The 18,938-nt window shown below is 41.0% G+C and overlaps 1 protein-coding gene across 1 annotated transcript; it reads left to right on the top strand.

The window, feature by feature from the left end:
* Positions 1 to 41: 41 nt before the first annotated feature.
* lrrc53 (leucine rich repeat containing 53) lies at positions 42 to 18,393 on the top strand. Its single transcript, XM_085141529.1, has 9 exons — positions 42 to 1,633; positions 7,697 to 7,796; positions 7,873 to 8,001; positions 9,583 to 9,681; positions 10,344 to 10,519; positions 11,111 to 11,274; positions 11,382 to 11,571; positions 11,665 to 11,857; positions 12,083 to 18,393. The coding sequence occupies exons 2-9, from the start codon at positions 7,790 to 7,792 to the stop codon at positions 14,323 to 14,325; spliced, it is 3,201 nt and encodes a 1,066-aa protein (XP_084997655.1). The 5' UTR covers positions 42 to 1,633; positions 7,697 to 7,789; the 3' UTR covers positions 14,326 to 18,393.
* Positions 18,394 to 18,938: the final 545 nt, after the last annotated feature.

The raw sequence follows: 18,938 nt of genomic DNA, 5'->3' as shown, positions 1-18,938 counted from the left end.
TTTTTAAGCCTCCCACTTTTCTTTTGTCCTTCACTTGTTCAGTTTCCTCACATTGTTTTAAGAACACACTACACACTGTGTCAAAATATGCCAGCTTTTGTCATCTACGGTTCATAACATCATCATAAGATAGACAGAAAATCTGGAGAAATCTCTGTGTGCAAGGGATAAGGCCAAAAATAAGTATTGTATATCTGTAATGTTTGGGCCCCTTGCATGATTCTGTCCTACCCTCAGGAACACTTCCTGAAATCATTGTCTGTGAACACAGTTCACCGTGCCTTCCACAAATGCAGGTTAAAGCTCTGTTGTGCAAAAAGAAGCCATCCACCAAAAAAGCCACTGCCTTCTCTGGATTTAAAATAGCCTGTGACAAAGTGGAAAACGCTTCTTTTTTAAGCCCTCAGTTCAAAAGCCTGAATCTCTAATGCCTGCAGAACCGACAGCTTGCTCATCTGGAAAGGCACCATCAGTGCTGGAAGGTATATGCATGTTGATGGGTTTGTCTAGCATAAACCTATTTGCTGAAACGTTCAAGACAATTCTGCTACACAGCAAAGCAAGACACAAGTCACCAAAGTTCTTTGTGTTACTCGTGCATGAGGGAGAGAACTGGACGAGCGCCGTTCCTTCACTTGACCCCAGTTGCTCTCGTCTGCTCCCTCGTAACACTGCTCTTTATTGAGGTTACATGAATATGCGTAGGTTCATTAACATATGACATCTTACATAGGCGTACATGTAAACAAAGAGTACCAGTTTGTGCGTAGTGTAGGTGTGTGTGTGCCTGGAAGTCCAGCAGTTCATCTAAACAAAAGGGACTTATACTAAAACAGATATAGAGTAGGTTTCCTATAGTATAAATCAGTAAGAGAAGGTATGACCTCTCTCATGACCTTAAGATGTGTGTGCATGCCAGAATGCTCTGGAAGGCACATAGAGTCTTTGCAGACTGCTAAGGATCAGACATCCTATAATTATGACTAGGGATGGGTACCGGTATCCGGTGCCATGATGGCACCGGTTCTGACATAAACGGTAGTAACCAGACTAAAAAGCAGCGCACATTTCGGTGCTTTATTTTCCTGAGCTGTGATACACTTTCTTCTTCCTTACATTTGTATTGGCGTTGGCAAACAACTGAAAGGTGCATTAGCGCCACCAACTGGTATGGAATGATACACTTTAGATTCTAGCCAATCATTTTACGTTTCCGAGGATAGTAGGCGGGCCCAGGTACGTGTTCTTTTAGAGCAGAGCTGCAGATTAAAAATGCCCAAGGCGAAACGGTCAAAAGTCTGGCTGTACTTCACAGCAAAAGATGCAAACTCAGCAGCCTGCAACAAGTGCTTTAAGGTGATACTGTGATACTGTCAAAGGAGGTAACACCTCAAATCCGATGAAACACCTGGCGACGCATAGCGGGTTTTTTTAAAGCCGAGAAATGCGCCGTATTTGATAGCTTGCTGCGAGACCTCACATCGAGCACATCTACTGCGGGTGGGTTGCCTGTTATCGGACTGGAGTTAGCAACATCCCCCAAAAACCCGAAGAGGAGAGTCCTGGTCCCTAGCCCTGCCAGTGTAGCAGAAATGATGAGGATGATGATGCAGCAGCAGCCGTTCTTCTCTGCGTGAGTAGCTTAATGTTGTTCGTGTGTAATTTATGTTGAGTAGGCTAACATTACATTAATGCATGTAAGGTGAACTAGCAAACATCATCATAGCTACATGCGGCTGTTTTCTTGTTTGATGGCAGATACTCCCTTCACCCTGGCCAAAAAGGCTAAAATGACCAAAGAAAAAGTGGAAAACAGTTAAACATGAGAGGTTTTTGGACAAAGTTTGTGTTTTTTCCATTGTTTAAGCACTGCTTCCAGCTAAGAATGATACTATATATGCCCTATAGCTGCAGAAAAGGCTAACATTGTTATCTTTTTAAAAAAAAAAAACAGCTGAACATGAGAGGTTTTTGGACCAATTTTGTGTTCTCCATTCTTTAAGCACCGTTTAAGCACCGTTTAAGCACTGGCACCACTTTAAAAGTACCGGTTTGGCACGGCATCCCTAATTATGACCAACACCAACATATGCATGCAGATGACATCTTTTTAATGTAAATAAACGAGATCAGCTGCATCTATTCCAATAGCACAGCTTTGTAGTAGGAGGATCCGGTGCTGAACTAGTCTGCCTACAGTTTGGATCCTTCACCAGTTCAAAACATTCTATTTGTCATGAATGTAAAATATGGCAAATATTATATGGCAGACTCAGGACTTGAATCCAATATCAAACAAGAATGGGACAACAGTCCTCTCCCAGCAGCTGGTGTCTTCAGCTCCCAGATGTTTACATACTCTTCCTGTCCAAACTTTTTTAAAACATGTCATTGCCATCAAATTCAAAATCACCTTATTTTCTTTCTTAAAATAGCATGTTTTCTCAATTTAATTAGCCGATTGCTCATTTTGAAAAATGCACCATTTTTACCTCCTGGTAACTAATTTGTTTGCTGCTTAGCGTTATTTAAAGAAAAAAAAAATCTATATTTTTACTGGCATCACTTCCTGACATCAGTGAATGTCCTCCAGCTTAAAGTTGGTCTTTAGTTCCTAAATGGAAATTAGAGCATCTTTAAATGCAGTATAATGTAGCATATACATAGCAGAGAGAACCAGAATCTCAAGACTGGCTTTGATTCAGATGTAGCAGTTACAATGTGCTGAGTCCTGCGTGGTGAAAGTGTGCTGATCATGGAGCTCTTTTGCTTGCCATGGTCAAATTTGTGACATTCATTCGGGCAACCAACAGAAATGCAGAATGACAGGAAGAAGGTGCATATAGTACAAATAAAGACCATAAGTGGCCACACACACAAAAAAATGGTTAAACATAAATAGAAAATCCTCACTTTGAAAGCAAATAGTAATTATTGTGTAAAAAATGCATCTTTTCAGTTGCAGTCACTCTAGACATCAGTGATACTTAGAATTAAGATAAACAAAACAAACAACGAAAAAACTAAGACAAAGTTTAAGGCTCTGTTTCCAAGTCAGACATGACATCTGTTCCTCTCAGGTAACAGCCAGCTCTACTGAGCATGCTTCAGAGACGGCCAGGTAACCTGAGCTAGACCCACTCATATACACGGTACGTGTTGCAGCACTACAGCAACCAGTAAATGATGGCTCTGCAGCAGACAAGCACTACAGGTCATTCTGATGGATCATGTGAGTGGAGTGCACCATATCTGCAGCAGGGTTAAAACACTTGGTTAGGAACAGGTAAGGAACCTGCTAATGTTTTAATGGATTTCTATGATGACGATCTGACAATTATCTTTTTTAAAAATTAATATTTAGATGTTCAGAATAAGAAACCAAGCTGTAGTAGATGACACTGAAATAAAAGTGCACAATTTTGTAAATACCAAATTTGGTAAATACCAAATTGTAATTGGGTCACTAACAAGCTCTGTTAAAAGCATATTTTCCAAATGTTGTAACTGTCTAGTGAGTTGCTGTGACGATGATGGGTCAAACTTATCCGAGGAGTCAGTCAACTAATAAGATGGGAAAAGTTTGAACTGGACTGAAACCTAATATCCTATGGTTAACATGTGTGTACCCTGACCATCACACTATCATGAAGCCTGGCGTGCTTCAGTGAAAGTCTCACTAATGTATTTTCCAGGCAAGTTCGTAGTTTCTTCGCAGCACTTCATTAACCAGTGCAGTTCATCAGGAAATCTAGGCTATATTACCAGCTGGTAATGCCATTTTTGACTTAAACCAGCATGAGGGTGGCTTTACCTCAGGAGGTAGAGCAAGTCACGTACTAATTGTGACTTCCTAATCATGTGCTAACTAATCCAAAGGTCAGTGGTTTGATCCCTGATTGTTTCAGTCTGCATGGTCAAATATCCTGGATAAGATACTAAACCCGAAATTGTGTTTGTTGAAGTGTGACTGTTGGATAGAAAGATGGTAAACAGTGCTTGTATGAATGGGTGAATGAGACATAGACTAGAAAAGTGCCACATAAGAACGAATCCATTCAGTATTACCACTGAAGCTATGTTTGGCTGCTCCCTTTAATCATAAGGAGCCACCACAGCAGGTAGCTGCATCTGTTTTGACTTGGCTGATTTTTGTTCCTCACACAAACCCAAAGAGATCTGTGTGTGTCCTCGGGATTGAACTGAGGGACCTTCAGACTGTTTTGTGAATGTATAAACAGTGTTGGGGAGTAACGGAATACATGTACCGCTGTTACGTATTTAAAATACAAAATATGAGTAACTGTATTCCGTTACAGTTACTGTTTAAAAAGGTGGTATTTAGAATACAGTTACTTTGTTGAAATAAATGGATTACACGGCGGTACTTCCCTGTTTCATATTGTGGCGGGTCAGGACTGTTTGGGTTTTGTTTGACAGCTACGTTCTGTTGTTCCAGGCGGCAGCGTTACGGTTGCCATGGTTACAGGGTGACGCTCTCTCTCTGCGTGTTTCCTGGGTGAGAGAGCGCCTTTTTGTTGTTGTGCTAAGCTAATAGGCAGAATGCTACAGGTATAGCTCTAAAGAATGTAGCATCATAGGCAGTGTAGTCCGTGCTGCAGGGAGAATGGACTGCCATACCCGTTATGTGTCTGTGAGCGAGGGAGGGAGAAAAAGGAAAAGTAGGAGCTGTCATCGAGCAGAAACGGGAGCTGGAAGCATGTAAATATAATAATAACCACTGCAGCCAAGAAGAGTGCCTGACGAGCCCAGTTGTAAATTTCGACTGTACGCTGTGTTTGTGTTTTCCTCCGAAAAAATAAGTTCTGTTGGAGCAGCCTTTCAACGCCTCTCTCTGTCTCTCGCAAGCAAAGTTGACCCAGACAACAAAGTAAAGCTATTTTTCAGCTACGAGCCGACACAGAACCCGACGTATTAGCCAGAGGTCCCTTTACTACGGTTCAGAGCCGCGGACCTTCAGTAACAGTAATAAATCACAGCAATAGTACATTCACGTAGTTGTAAACAGCATGATAATATATTAAGTAATCCAAGGTATTCAGAATATGTTACTCTCATTGAGTAACGTAACGGAATACGTTACAGAATACATTTTGGGGCATGTGTTCTGTATTCTGTAATGGAATACATTTTAAAAGTAACCTTCCCAACACTGTGTATAAACCACTACGATGTGACATTGCTCAGTGATGTTTTACTAACAGCAGGCAGAAAATCTCTAAAGCAGATATACTAGAAGCTGAACAGCCTTAAAACAAAATAACACATCGTGGACTTCAGGAGGCACAGACAGGCTCACTGCCCTCTCATTATAAATGGAGAATGAGTGGAATCTGTCTCCACCTTCAGGTTTCAGGGCGATCACATCTCCGCTGATCAAGTGCAGCAGCAGCTACACTTCCTCTGGCTCCTGAGGAAGAATAACATGGACCAGAAGCTGCTGCTGCTACTGTTCCTCAGTGTAGAGCAAGCTCTTCTACTGTGTGTATTTCTGATGTCTTATTATTTATATTTTGTTCCTGCACAGTAGATGTGGAGCATCCACAATTTCAGAACAATAAAGCGCTGTTCTATTCTGTTCCACTAAGAAATGTATATTTGTCCTGGTCCTAGGTTCTTGCGTTTACTTTAGAGTTATTATTATTACTGTTATTCTGTGCCTGAAGATTTAGATTACTGTCTGATGATTGACTTTCTATCATACTGTTAATTCTGAGCGTCAGTTCTTGTTGTATTGTGTGAGGTCTGTTGGCTGTTTAGTTTCTATGAAATTTTGGCTACAAGTGTAGATTGCTTTACTGTTATTGTGTTCGGTCTGAGTTCTTTGTTTTCTGTCTCATCCACATGTGTCTTGTCAAGAGACAACAAAGAGACACAAAACAGCTTTAAAGAAATACAGTACACAAAAAAGAGATGCACCACAAAACAACTTGGCTGCTCCCTTTAAGTGTTGTCACAGCCGATCATCTGCCTCCATCTAACCCTATCCTTGACCTCCTCCTCTATCACACCAACAATTTCTGTTCCCCTTCACTACATCCATAAACGTTTTCAGAGGTCTTCCTCGTTTCCTCCTGCCTGGCATTTCCATCTTCAACATCCTTTGTCTAATATATCCACTTCCACCTCGAGTTTCTAACTCTGTCCCCAAACTGCTCAACCTGAGCTGTCCCTCTGATGATGTCCATCCTGGTCACTCTGTCACTTGCATGTCAGCCTCTTGTCTTTTTCTTAGAGCTACTGCCTCCAAACCCTGCATCATAAAGGTCTCACTACTGTCTTGTAAACCTTCCCTTTCTTGCTGCTATCCTTTTGTCACAAATCCCCCTGACACCATCTCCACCTACTCCACTCTGCCTACACTCTCTTCTTCACCTCTTGTGTACTGTCTGTTGCTTTGGATAGTTGACCCCAGATATTTAAAGTTGTCTACCCTCGCTACCTCTATTCCTAGGAGCTTCACTGTTACACCTGTCTCCCAGGTGTCTACTGTCTCTTCAGTAGTATTATGTGATGGCCAGAGGGGCCGATGGCGCAATATGGCAGCCTCGCTTCTGTCAGTCTGCCCCAGGGCAGCTGTGGCTACAACTGTAGCTGCCTCCACCAGTGTGTGAATGTGAGAGTGAATGAATAGTGGAATTGTAAAGTGCTTTGAGGGGTCCCGAAAAGCGCTATATAAATGCAATCCATTATTATTATTATTATTATTATTATTAAGACAAACTATAATGTCAGTTAAAACAGTTCCCTACAAAAGAAAGCTATGCAAAAGATTAACATTGTCGAGACTCATAAAAATGGGGCAACATGACAGACAAAAGAGATTAACGTGACACACAAAGATGCATGAAATGACAACAAAGAGACTTGATGTGATGAAAACAGACACAAAACAACTACCAAGAAATTCAAAATCACTATGTAAAAATGCACGAGATCAGAGTGCAGCTGTACATTTACAACAGTGAAAAAAGAGCTTAGTGAAGATGGAAGCTGCACATTGAGTTCAGTGTTAATAAAACATAATACTTAAATAGCTCTTAAATCAGGTTTAAGTGGTGCTTAGACGTTATTGTTTCAATCAGCAGTGCTGTTTGCGCTAGGAATAAACTGCAAAATGCGTTTCTTGTATCGGAGATAAAAGTCTGCCAGGTTGAAATATAATTGCACTCTGTAATGAATGTGTTGTCTTGCTGGTCAATCTGATGAGCCATTCTACTTTATGGTTATTGTGGAGTAGCTTACATTTGTTTATCACCAGAGAAAAGTCCATTAGTAAAAGAGCTTTAGCAGAAACATGATAGGCCTCATTTGGCTACAATGTCGAGCTGTTATCCATCAGTCAGCCTCCTCTGGGGACAAACTCTATCTCCCCAGTGCTGCCTAGCACACAAATACACATGGTGATGCATTACCATTTAGCTTTATTTGTTTGCTTAGCAACAGAGAGCAAACGTGTACTTGGTGATGGTGTTGGCGGTAAGAATTACTTTCAGTCTGTGAAAACACCAATGAAGACATCTGTGTTTTATTCATGATGTCACTCATTCGTCTGCAGTACTTGTGTGTTTTCAGGATGCTGCAGGCTAAGGTCCACACTCAGCCACGCAGGTCTGACTACACAAGATGGGTGATTATGGTGTTTTTACAGTGATACAATTACGTCTTTTTGTAGGACAAACGGATGATAATGGCGATACGGATAAAGCTGTATCAGGTTACGACCCTGTGGAAGAGAGGCCTCATCATTGCTGCACTGTAACACAACATGTACAGTGAGTAGTACACATGGTTTCCTTGCATCGCAGAGGCCCACTGCAGGCAGTTAAGATTATGCAAATTTCTTTTCAGATATTTTGCTGATGTTGTTGCTGCTAGTCATCAGCGCCCAGCGCATGTCCCAAGTCCCGTTGTGTCCTGCTTCCTGTATGGTTTGTTCTGAGGATGCTGTCATCTGCCAAAGACTGACTAAAATTATAGGTAAAAAAAATATGCCATTCCCCTTCTATAACTGAAAGCTGAGCCTAAATAAGTGCATAGTCCTACTGTACGGTAGTCATATGAAAAACATTTTTTGTGAGTATTCAGAGCTGAAGACAGCAAAACACGAGAGAAAGGGAACTAGCAAAATAAAGGAGATAGTAGCTAAACAGGTAAACACTGAACACAGACATGAAGGATTAACAATTGAATAAGAGGGTACTGGGATATGGAGGACTGGGAGAGTTACGTTACACTGAAATAAAGCATTTCATGCTTTAATAATCATCCATCCATCTTCATCCGCTTTATCCGAGGCCGGGTTGCGGGGGCAGCAGCCTAAGCAAATAATAATCCTAAGCTTTAATAATCAATTGTAAATTAATAAAATAATTTGCTTTTTTTTAATATCCATTATATGGTAATTTAATGGACAAAAACACAAGGAATGTTTTTGGGTTTTTTTTAACTCTTTAAGTATCAAAAAGCTATGTGGTAACTGATGAGACTGTGTTTACAGACAGTAACTCAGTTACCAATCACAGGACTCAGTGCTTGTTCCAGCAGTTTGATTAGTTTCCAAGTTTATTTGTGAAAGCAGACATTAGCTTACCAAAAACGGTAGTATTAAACCCGATTCTTTGATCCCCATGATAGAACAGAGAAAACCCGACTCAGAGTGGTCAAAACATTTATAATTCTTTATTCAATCATCTTCTGGAAGAGGGAGCCCTGCACAGCCCATAGCCAGCTGCAGAATCTCTAACATCAGAAGCTCAGCCTGTGTCTCATATGGTGTTATTTTGGTACTTCACACGTCACACAGTTTCAATACAAACAACTCCTTATATGTCAGTAGCTTCCTCTTTTTCTGCCTAGCTTCCTCTATCTAGCTTGTACAGCTGCACACGGACTTCCTGTTTTTCAGTCTGGCTGAGCACTTAGTTTGTGAGTCGAAAGTGGCCTTGGTTTACAAGCCGTCATTACTAAAATACATAAAACCATATAATCAGCAAATAAGCATTAAGAATATATATTTATTTCTTAACAGTAGCTAGCTAGTACCCCCATATCACAAACTAACACAAGTCTACAAGGGTAGGCCTACCTGGAGTGATGCTAATGTTACATGCTACTTTCGTGTTACCTTCCGCAATTCGTAATACTAATTTGCAAATGGATTCACTAATACATATTTTATTGCACAATGCATTATAAAATGACAAAATGTAACAATAATAAAGTCAATCCTTAAAGCGCAAAGAAACACAAAAGCCAGTATTGCAAAACATAAACTAAAGAAAACCAACAGAATTTGACATCACTAAAAACTGTCATATATTACACTTTTTTAATAAGCTTATATAATTAATAAAACCTAGAAACATTTTTACTGTAATTCATTTTGTTTTGAATTCTTTCCAGATTAGCTTATTGACAAGTGAAATTCCCCAAAACTATGATTTGATGTAGCATAATGCAAAATTTACCACTTTAATGTGGTAAATTTACTTCTCACGTATGTAACCGAAAAGCACTAATATGCTGATGATGTTGTGTGTTTTTGTATGCCTTGACCAGTTGCTCCGAATACCACACAGGCTCTGCTGCTAACAGAAGGCTCAATTTCTACAGTTCAGCCTGCCTCACTGTCTGAGCTGAGCAACATTACAGTCATTGGTGAGTAAACTGGTGAGTTCTGAGAATTGCAAAACAGCAACAATAGTGGTAGGACAAGTTGATTCTGTTCACGGGGGGCATGTTCTGATTTAGGACCTGGATGGCTTGGGGATAGAAGTTTATTGAAGGATGGGACGGGTCCTTCAAAGTAAACCAAAGTTAGTTTAAATAGTGAATCAAAAAGCAGCCACAATGGTCAAGAGGGGTATTTGAAGGTAGCAAGAAAAAGCTTCTAATGCAGCTTTTCATATTCATTCTATGATAAATTTTGCCTCTCAAATTTACAAAAAATAAAGACTCAAGACTAACTACACACAAGCAAGGCAATTAGTCTTGCTTGTGTTACATGTTCCCTCTTAGTACAGCCTTTAACTTTTGATCCATAGAGGTCAGTGTGCCAAACCCCTTTGCTAGATGAAATAGAGTTACTTTTAAAACTTTGACCCACTAAACTGCACCATAAAAATACTGCAAAGCAATGGCAGATGACAGACAGAAAAAGAACAAAAGAAGGAAAATTGTTTCTTTTTCCAGACTCTTTTTTTTTTAGAAACAATAGCATAGCCAGGCAACAGGACATCTTTCACTTTTTAGATGCATTAAAACATTTAGACTCCCGGTTTTATAGTGTTCAAATGTATTTCTCCCTGCTGATCATCCAGGTTTGAGTCATAACAACATCTCAGAACTTGGTAAAGAGTCCTTCAGAAATCTGCCCTTCCTTCGCACATTACTGCTGGACCACAACCTCTTGAACAGTGAGTCTCTACAGGGTGGAGCTCTGATGAATCTAACCCAGCTACAGGTCCTCACCTTGGGCCATAATATCATTAGCACGGTAGGTACCTTTGCTGGGGAAAATGCTACTATTTGCAACAGTAGCATTTTCAGTTGAGAGATTTTGCAGTTAAGTGAGTACTTCGTTAATCGTGGATAGTAAGTCATGGAAAAGATGGATGTAGCCGTTGTCACTTTACCAGCTGAAGGTTCGAGCTGAACATTTTTAGCCATCTTAGTTTTTTGAAGACCTGATGTGACTAACTCATCATATATGGTGAAGCATATCCTCCTTTTCTCCTTCTGGACACCTATGGTGACAGTAATGAGCAAAATGAGCATCATATTGTATTCAGCAAAAATTAAAACCAGAGATAGAAGTCACAAATGATGAGTAAAGTGTTTACTGAGGTAATAGAGCAAGGCTGCCCAGGGTAATCTGGGGTAAGCTGAACCTTTTTCTACCTGCTGGCATTTAGAAAGAAGATAACCTTTATATAAAACATAGACAGTAAAACCAAATATTATGTGCAGATGGTCGTAGATGTTTATCGTCTTCCACAACGTTTCTTGTGCATTTAAAGAACATACAGCATTTTAAGTTTTGGGACTAAATAAATGAAGTAAGAATCAACTCTGTGTTACCGTGCAGATCCAGGGTGGCTGGTTTAAAGGTGCCAAGGCTCTGCAGAGTCTTACACTGGAGGGAAACCTGCTCACCAGCTTAGATTCTCGTTCCTTCCCTCTAAATGACCTCAGAGAACTGAGGAATCTGGATCTGTCAGATAATCTGATTGAACATGTGGACAGAAACAGGTAAGTAGTTAATATTACTATGTTTATTTTTTCCTTTCTTTAAAAGAAATAAAGGACCTTCACCAAACCTAATGTAATATATATATATATAACCCTCTGTGTCTTAGTTTCCGTGGCTTGGTGAGCCTGACGACTCTGGATCTTTCCAGAAACCGCCTGAGTTCTGCTCCTGCGGATGCTTTTGCTTACCTCACCTGGCTGACAAATCTCAACCTGGACCTCAACTCATGGAACTGCTCCTGTCAGCTGCTGGAGCTCGCCGACTTCCTGTCCACCTTCATCCAACAGCCTGACAAGGTACAGGAACTCCCCCCACTAAACCTACGTCCACTCACCAGTACAACCTGAACTGACTTAAATCTTTTCTCTTTCTATTTGTGCTGATCTCAGATCCTCTACAATGGCCGTAGGATGGTTTGTGCGAGCGCCGACAACCCAGCTGTAACCACAGTGCTGGAGCTGACCGATGCCAATTGTGTCCCGTCCAATCAGAACATCACAGTGCATATAGAGCCAAGAGCCAGCGTAACGCCTCAGTTGTATGCTCGAGATCTAGCCATCACTGCAGTCATCTGCTTTATTGGTGAGAATGATAAACAACACAGGATAAAAGAACAATGATTTAACTCTTAGACATTAATGAAAGAATAAGAAAAGAGAATTAGAGTATTAGATGGAGAATCACAAGCACAGAACACCCAGATGAAACAACACAGTTCTAAATGATCAACATTTGAAAATAAAAACAGGAGAAAAATACACTGCAGAACCTTTAATACCCAATCATACTCATTCTCCTGTGCTTCAGGTGGCGTTGGCTGGACTCTGCTGATAGTTCTGATTTACTATCAAGTGTCTCGAAAGAAAAAAATGAAAGAAAGTAAAAGACTGAAAGAGCAAGAAGGAGGAAGCAGCAGCACAGCTAACCACCGTGTTAATCACCTCGATGTTAGAGAGAGGAGGAGGGATGTTTTCTTGCAAGAAAACAGCAGGCAGCAGTGGAACAAGGACGCCATGACTTTGGACACATGGGCGAATGAACCCAGAGACCAGTTTAGATTTAGAACTGATGAGAACGGTGGCGGTTTCAGCTGTGCTGACTGCAGCAGTGATGCACCACAGCTGAACCCAATGAGAAGAGAAAACAGGATGAATGGAGGGATTGAGGCAGAGGTGGACAGAGAAAGGAGAAAAATAAGAAGGATACCTGATGAGGAGGGGAAAAGGACAGAAGTTCAGCATAGAATCCTGAACAGGGACAAGTTTGTTTTTCAAGAAAATACAAATTCATCTTCTTATCCACAGAGTGAAGCTTTTAATCAGAGAGCAGAGATCCTGCCAGCCCGCAAGAACGGCAGAAATGTGAACAATCACAGGACACACGCAGAAGTAAAGATGAAAGGATATGAGAGTTTACGCTGTGAAAGTTGTCACAGGACATACAGAGCAGAGCAGGACATGAGACAACGGAAGATTGGGACCAATCCAGGAGACTTTGCTCTGCCTAATGGCTTCTCTTCTCAGTACAGGCTGAATGAAAGCGGGAGGAATGCTCATAACCACTCTGACATGATGAAGAACACAGAGTTGAGAAAAGTAATCAGAAATGTGTCGTTTGATCTGCAGAGTTCAAGAACCCTGGAGGAAGGAAACAGTCAAATTGAGGACAAGAGAGAGGAGGACGTAATAAGAGACAAAAGAAAGAGAAGAGAAAAGAGGCAGAAAGTTCAGTCCAGCCGGTTGGTGAAGGTCAAACTAAACTTGAATCCACTAAGAAAAAGCAAAGTCCATCCAAGGAAGAAAAATGAGCAGGGTCCTTTGGAGAAAAGCAGCTCCAAGAAAAGCAAAGAAAAAAGAAAGGATGGAAAAGAACGTGAGGAGAAGGAAGAAAAAGGAAAGTCTAGCAAGAAAAAAATTAGAAAATCCTCCAAGATTGAGACATCGGCTGAGGATGGAATCAAGGAAGAGGTCGGACGAGAGGAAGGACAGAAAAGCCAAACACCCTCTGAAAAAACAACTTCCAAAAGTGATAACAGTGACCAGAAAAGTACAGAAGAGAGTAGATACCCAGAGAACAACCAGTCTGTGCAAAGCAGCAGTACTGCTGACCAATCAAGGTCCACTATTGTTAGTGGACATGGGCAAAGTCTGCTGGGTAATAAGTATCAAGGAACTGGCCTGACTCTGGGTAGTGCTCAGCATTCGTCTACCAACCTCTCACTGCTTGGCTCAGCTGGCTCACAGCTAAGTGGCAGCAGCCTCTCTCTTCAAGGGGGGAACTTTCTGCTCAGCACCTCGGCCTCAGGATCAAATTTGCTGTTCCCCAGAGGTCCAGCTCCTAGTATGGCATTCAGTGGGCCTAACGTGGCTCCAAGCAGTGCTCCAGACATGCTTATCAGACAAGCTGCAGGAGGAGTTCTGTCTGCTGCTAACCCTTTCCATGCAAGTGCAACACCTCAGACCAGAGGAGCTCCCTTGAACTTAGCAGCAAACCCAGGTGTTAATCCTGCAGTTGTCCAGTCCCTCTCTCAGAGCCAAATGCTTCCTGACAGTGCTCCTCTTGTAGCCAAGCCAAAACCTGAACTAGCACAGGGACAAGTCATTCAGAATGCAGGACTGCATGAGCTATCTGTTGAACCTCAAGCATCCATGACCAAAGAGAACCTCCCTGCCTTGCAGGATTGTATGTCTGAGGATGCCCCCAAAAGACTCGAACCAGCGAGCACAGTGGAGAATATATCAGTTAGTAACAGTCAGGCAGAGACTGGGAATGTACCTGTTGGTACAATAGTTGATATATCAGTAGGGGGTGTGGCTCAAACTGAGGTGCCTGCAGTGGAAAGGTCTGGAGCCAGCATGCAGGAGGCAGGCGTATCAGGTGTGCCCGGTATATCCACAGAGAGTGAATCCTCCACAGCAGCTGCTCTGCTGCAGCAAGAGTACCTGCCTGAGGAAGGAGGCTCGCCCTCCCTCAGGAGGAAGCTGAGACTGGTGCTTCCTGAGAAGACATCCAGCCGTCCTCTCACTGCTCTGGAGAGGAAAATACGTTAGAAGCTAACTCAGTATTTAAACGACTTTTTATCTGAGTAAAAGGAGATAATGTTACTACTGAATCATTTTGAGATTTAGAGGATTTCATATTGTTTATTTTTTATCAATTAGTATTTTTGCATTTTAAAATCATTCATGGCCTTTGAAGCAGCATTTGAATAAAATTACATCACATGAAAACCATTTAGCGGCTTTGCTGCAGCTTTCTGTCGTTCCTCACGATCTTCATCTACAGATGGTATTTCCTGGTGTGTTGTGACAGTATAGTTAAAAATGACATTTATTCGTGGACATGAAGCACAGTTTCATGTAAGGCGGAGCTTTTGCTTAGTTCAGCTGCTAACTTACAGCCATTTACACATTTGAGGTTATAATTGTTCGAGTAGTACAGTAAGTTCTACAGTAAATACAGTAGTGAAATAAAGACAACATCTTTCAGTGATCTGAGGACTAAAACACTGTAACTTTGACCTCTATGCAGATTGCAGCAGGTTTCTGGGGTTTTGGTGTGCATGCAGGATTGGGTTTCAGTTTTGGCGCTAGGATGGCTGTTTGCAGAGGATTAGGTTTCCTGGTCACACTGCAGAGCTCTACATGCTGCCTACACAGGGGTCCATTTACTGTCTGAGCTTTCTTCCTCCCGTGAGTCACTGTGATATATTATACTGTCGAACGTCACTGTCTTGTTAATGTTGTTCATGGATATGATCACAGAGAAGGTGTCTGTGGTCCTGATTCTTAGATGGCATTGCATTTCTAAGAATAATAACTTTATTTGTATATCTGTTTTTAAAACACACAGTTAAAAAAAAAAGTGCTTCACAGATTGGATAGAAGCACGTGTTAATAATAAGTGTACATTTAAACACACAAATACTTACATTAACTGCTGCATGCACACTTCAACACGCATATAAGAAGAATGAGAGCCAAAAATTAAAGATGAGGGTAAAGTTAACTTATAAAAACACTTTTTTAATACAAACCAAACATTGAGCTGACCTGATGAGGCAGAGGAGGGCTGTTCCAAAGTTTTGGAGCTCCAACCTTAAAATTGTGGTCACAAAAAATTCATTTCACTTCAGTTTTATTTATATAGTACCAAAGAGAAAAATGGCAACAATCAAACAACCCCCTCTGAGCGAACACTTGGTGATAGCGGGGAGAAAAAAACTCCTTTTTAAAAGGAAGAAATCAGACTCAGGGAGGGACAGCCATCTGCTGTGACCAGCTTTGGGCGAGGAAAAGAAGACAGGGCAAAAGACATACTGTGGAAAAATATCTAATGATTAAATGCAGAGTGGTGAATAAACACACAATGAATGAAAACAAAGTGAGTGAAGAAAGCCTAGACCTAGTGCAGTTTAAGTAAGGGAAGATTCAGGGTTACCTAATACAGTATAATGGGAAGCGCTGCTTCCCATTATACTTTTAAAAACCCAGAGCAGGAACCACAAGTAAGCCTGTAGTCTGTTAGCAAAGTGGGGTGATATGGTCCTATGAGGTCTTTAAGATAAGATGGGGCCTGATTATTAGATTAACACGGAGCCAATGAAGAGAAGTTATCACGGGACAACTATCTTTCTAGTCCCTGTCAGTACACTTGTTGTAGCACTTTGGGTCAATTGAAAGCTTTTCTGGGAGTTTATAGGACACCCTGATAATAATGAACTAGAGTAGTCCAGCTTAGAAGTAATAAATACAATAAGTAGCATTTTAGCATCTGTTGTTTGTAATGTGTTTGTAATTTTAGAGATATTGCAAAATGCAAGAAAGCAATCCTACATATTTGCTTAATTCAAAGGTATTGAAAGACAAAAACCTCAAAGATTTCTCACAGTGTTACTGGAGGCCAAGTAATGCCACCCAGAGTAAGTATTTGGTTTCTAAGAGTTTTAGGGCTGAGTACAAATACCTCAGTTTGATCTGAATTTAGGAGCAGCTTGTTAATTTGTAACACACCTAGATGGAGAAAGATTTTTACAAAGGTAAGGACTTTTCAGCAAGCAAACTTTATAAACAGGCCATTTAAAGCCTATTTTAATGTCCTAATTCTTTGTAGAGCTTTCAAAACTGATATTGGATTGATATATGATGTGTTGCTGAATTATATATATTGCATAAAAACATACTACAAAGTTTGGTATGGTTTTGTACAGGCTAAACTGGTTAGCTGGCAGTAGCAGTGTAGTTTGCAGTGATGCACTATGGTGGGCTGATACATAGCATGCTGTGGTGTTTAATTTAATCATTATATCAAGAGTAAAAAATGTATATTTGAGGTCATAATGCTGATTAGATTCACTCACAGACTCCCTTTCATACTAGTTTCCTTAGTGTCTAGGGGATGGAAATCAGCCATAGAGCTTGTGAAACATCTGCTTATATGTTGTTGAATTCAGTGGGGTTGATCCTCAAAACACAGTGAATATCAGAGTAGCAGCACAGGCCAGCTGATTGCAGCTTTACACAAAGGAAAATTGACTGAAAGTCACAAAACAACTCATGAAACGTCTTTCTATGCATTTCTTCTCTCCCAGCTGCACCACAACAGCTGATTTCAGGGTTCCCCCTTAGGGATACACCCTGGACAGGTTGCCAGGATGTTGCAGCATATAACTATATAATGTATAAGTAACATGAAGCTATGCATCAATAGATTTTTTTTCTTCAAAAAATCATGTCTTTTCTTACATTGGTCTGTTTCCCATTACATCCCATGTAACTCTTTTACTTTTCAAAAGTAGAGTAACACGCTGCAGCCCCCCCCAAAAAAAATCCTACCATTCAACATTTTTCTAGTTGTATGCACACCATTTTATTCACTCCATTGCTTCACAGCTAAATCTGGTGCTTTTCCAACAAAATCAGCTTATAAGACGTGACGATGATGGATTTAGGGGTAGTGTAATAACACCAGGAAATGTGTGACATATAAGAAGTGGTTGCAGTCCTTGCCTGTGGTTGTTAGGGGGCAGTGTGTACCTGCACACACCAACGGAGGCACCCTTCTTTTTCAGCAGCTGCACTTTTCATTTATGACTCAGATCTGGCACTTTGGAGACATAATTATAACAGAGGGAAAAATACCTAATTTGCTTGATAGAGTTGGGGGCCTGAGTGTTGAATTTGAACTCATTATTTTACCAAAAAGACAAAGGCTGACAGGAGAGAATGAAACCATTTAACATTTGATATGATCTTCTAAAATATCAAAATGTCAAATGTACACAGGTTTATATTCTGTGGAGGGGGAGGTTTCCCTCAGTATAAAGGTTTAACACTTATAATAGACCAAAGATGGTTTTGTGGGCAAAGATTATTCTTTTTCAAGGTACCAAACCAGATCTGGACTGGACTCCAGATACCTTTCTCTTCACCACTTTCTCTCTTTAGAAACCATGATGGCTTCGCCGTAGAGTACAGAATAAGTCCAGAGCAAATCAAAAACCCAGAACACTACCACAGTAAAGCGCTATACAAATACAGGCCATTTACCATTTACAGTAAGTGCAATGATCTAGCAACAACTGAGGACCTAGTAGCAGGAGAGTAATCAAATTGCACACAGGTAGATAATTACTTAACTGTTTTCAGGTGCATCAACAAGGAAGGTAGGAGAGCCAGCAAGACCTTGCCGCTGAAACAAACAAGCAGAGTTACAACAAACACACATGCACACCACAGAGGAGAGGAACGTTCGAGCATAAGGTGGAGAAATGGTAGAAAATGATGGTAAACACAGGAGGACAAGGAGACCATGACGTACCCCCTACCCCACCCCTCAACAATAAGAGGCTCCTGGTGACCTAACCTGGCTTGTTGGAATGCCTACAATGAAAATCTCTAACCAAGGAGGCTGTGGAACCAAAGTCCTCTCCTCTGGCAGATAACCTTTCCCATCAACTATCCGGTCTTTAAGTGATGCCATGACAAATCCCGCTTCCGGGCCCAAACTACCCTGCGTTTAATAAGGCCTTTGTGTTTTTAATATGTTTTAATGTGTTGTATCTTGTTCTATTTAATCTCAACAGTGATCACAGTCAGTGATCACTGTCGGCCTCTCTCGGTTTTTATTATATTATATTATTATCTCTCGGGGTGGCTGTAGCTCAGGTGGTAGAGCAGGTCATCTACTGCTCGGAAGGTCGGTGGTTCGATTCCTGGCTTCCTCTAGTCTGCATGCCAAATATCCTTGGGCAAGATACTAACCCCAAATTGCTCTCCGATGCATCCATCGGAGTATAAATGTGTGTGAATGTTAGCTATAAAGCACTTAGAAAGATGTGCTTGTGCGAATGGGTCTGAATGGGTGAATGCACAAGTTGTGTAAAGCGCTTTGAGTGCTCAGATGAGTAGAAAAGCGCTATATAAGAACCAGTCCATTTACCATTACCTCTATTTATTTTAAAGCTCAGTTTTTAAAACCTTATGATGTAACTACAGCCCAGCCCATGCAGCAGTATATTAATGACTAACCTCGTATTGTGGATGGATTATCTCAGTTGTTCTCGTTCGGTCCGTTTACAGCATTCTGTGATGCGATTGCATTTGTTCGTAACCATCGGGAACCCTCACGTTAACTTTTATCGGGTGGGAAAAAGTTAGTGTTC

Source organism: Neolamprologus multifasciatus, chromosome 18 (genome assembly GCF_963576455.1).
Source record: "Neolamprologus multifasciatus chromosome 18, fNeoMul1.2, whole genome shotgun sequence".
In the NCBI taxonomy this organism is placed as follows: Eukaryota; Metazoa; Chordata; class Actinopteri; order Cichliformes; family Cichlidae; genus Neolamprologus; species Neolamprologus multifasciatus.
This window is presented reverse-complemented; position numbering and strand designations above follow the sequence as displayed.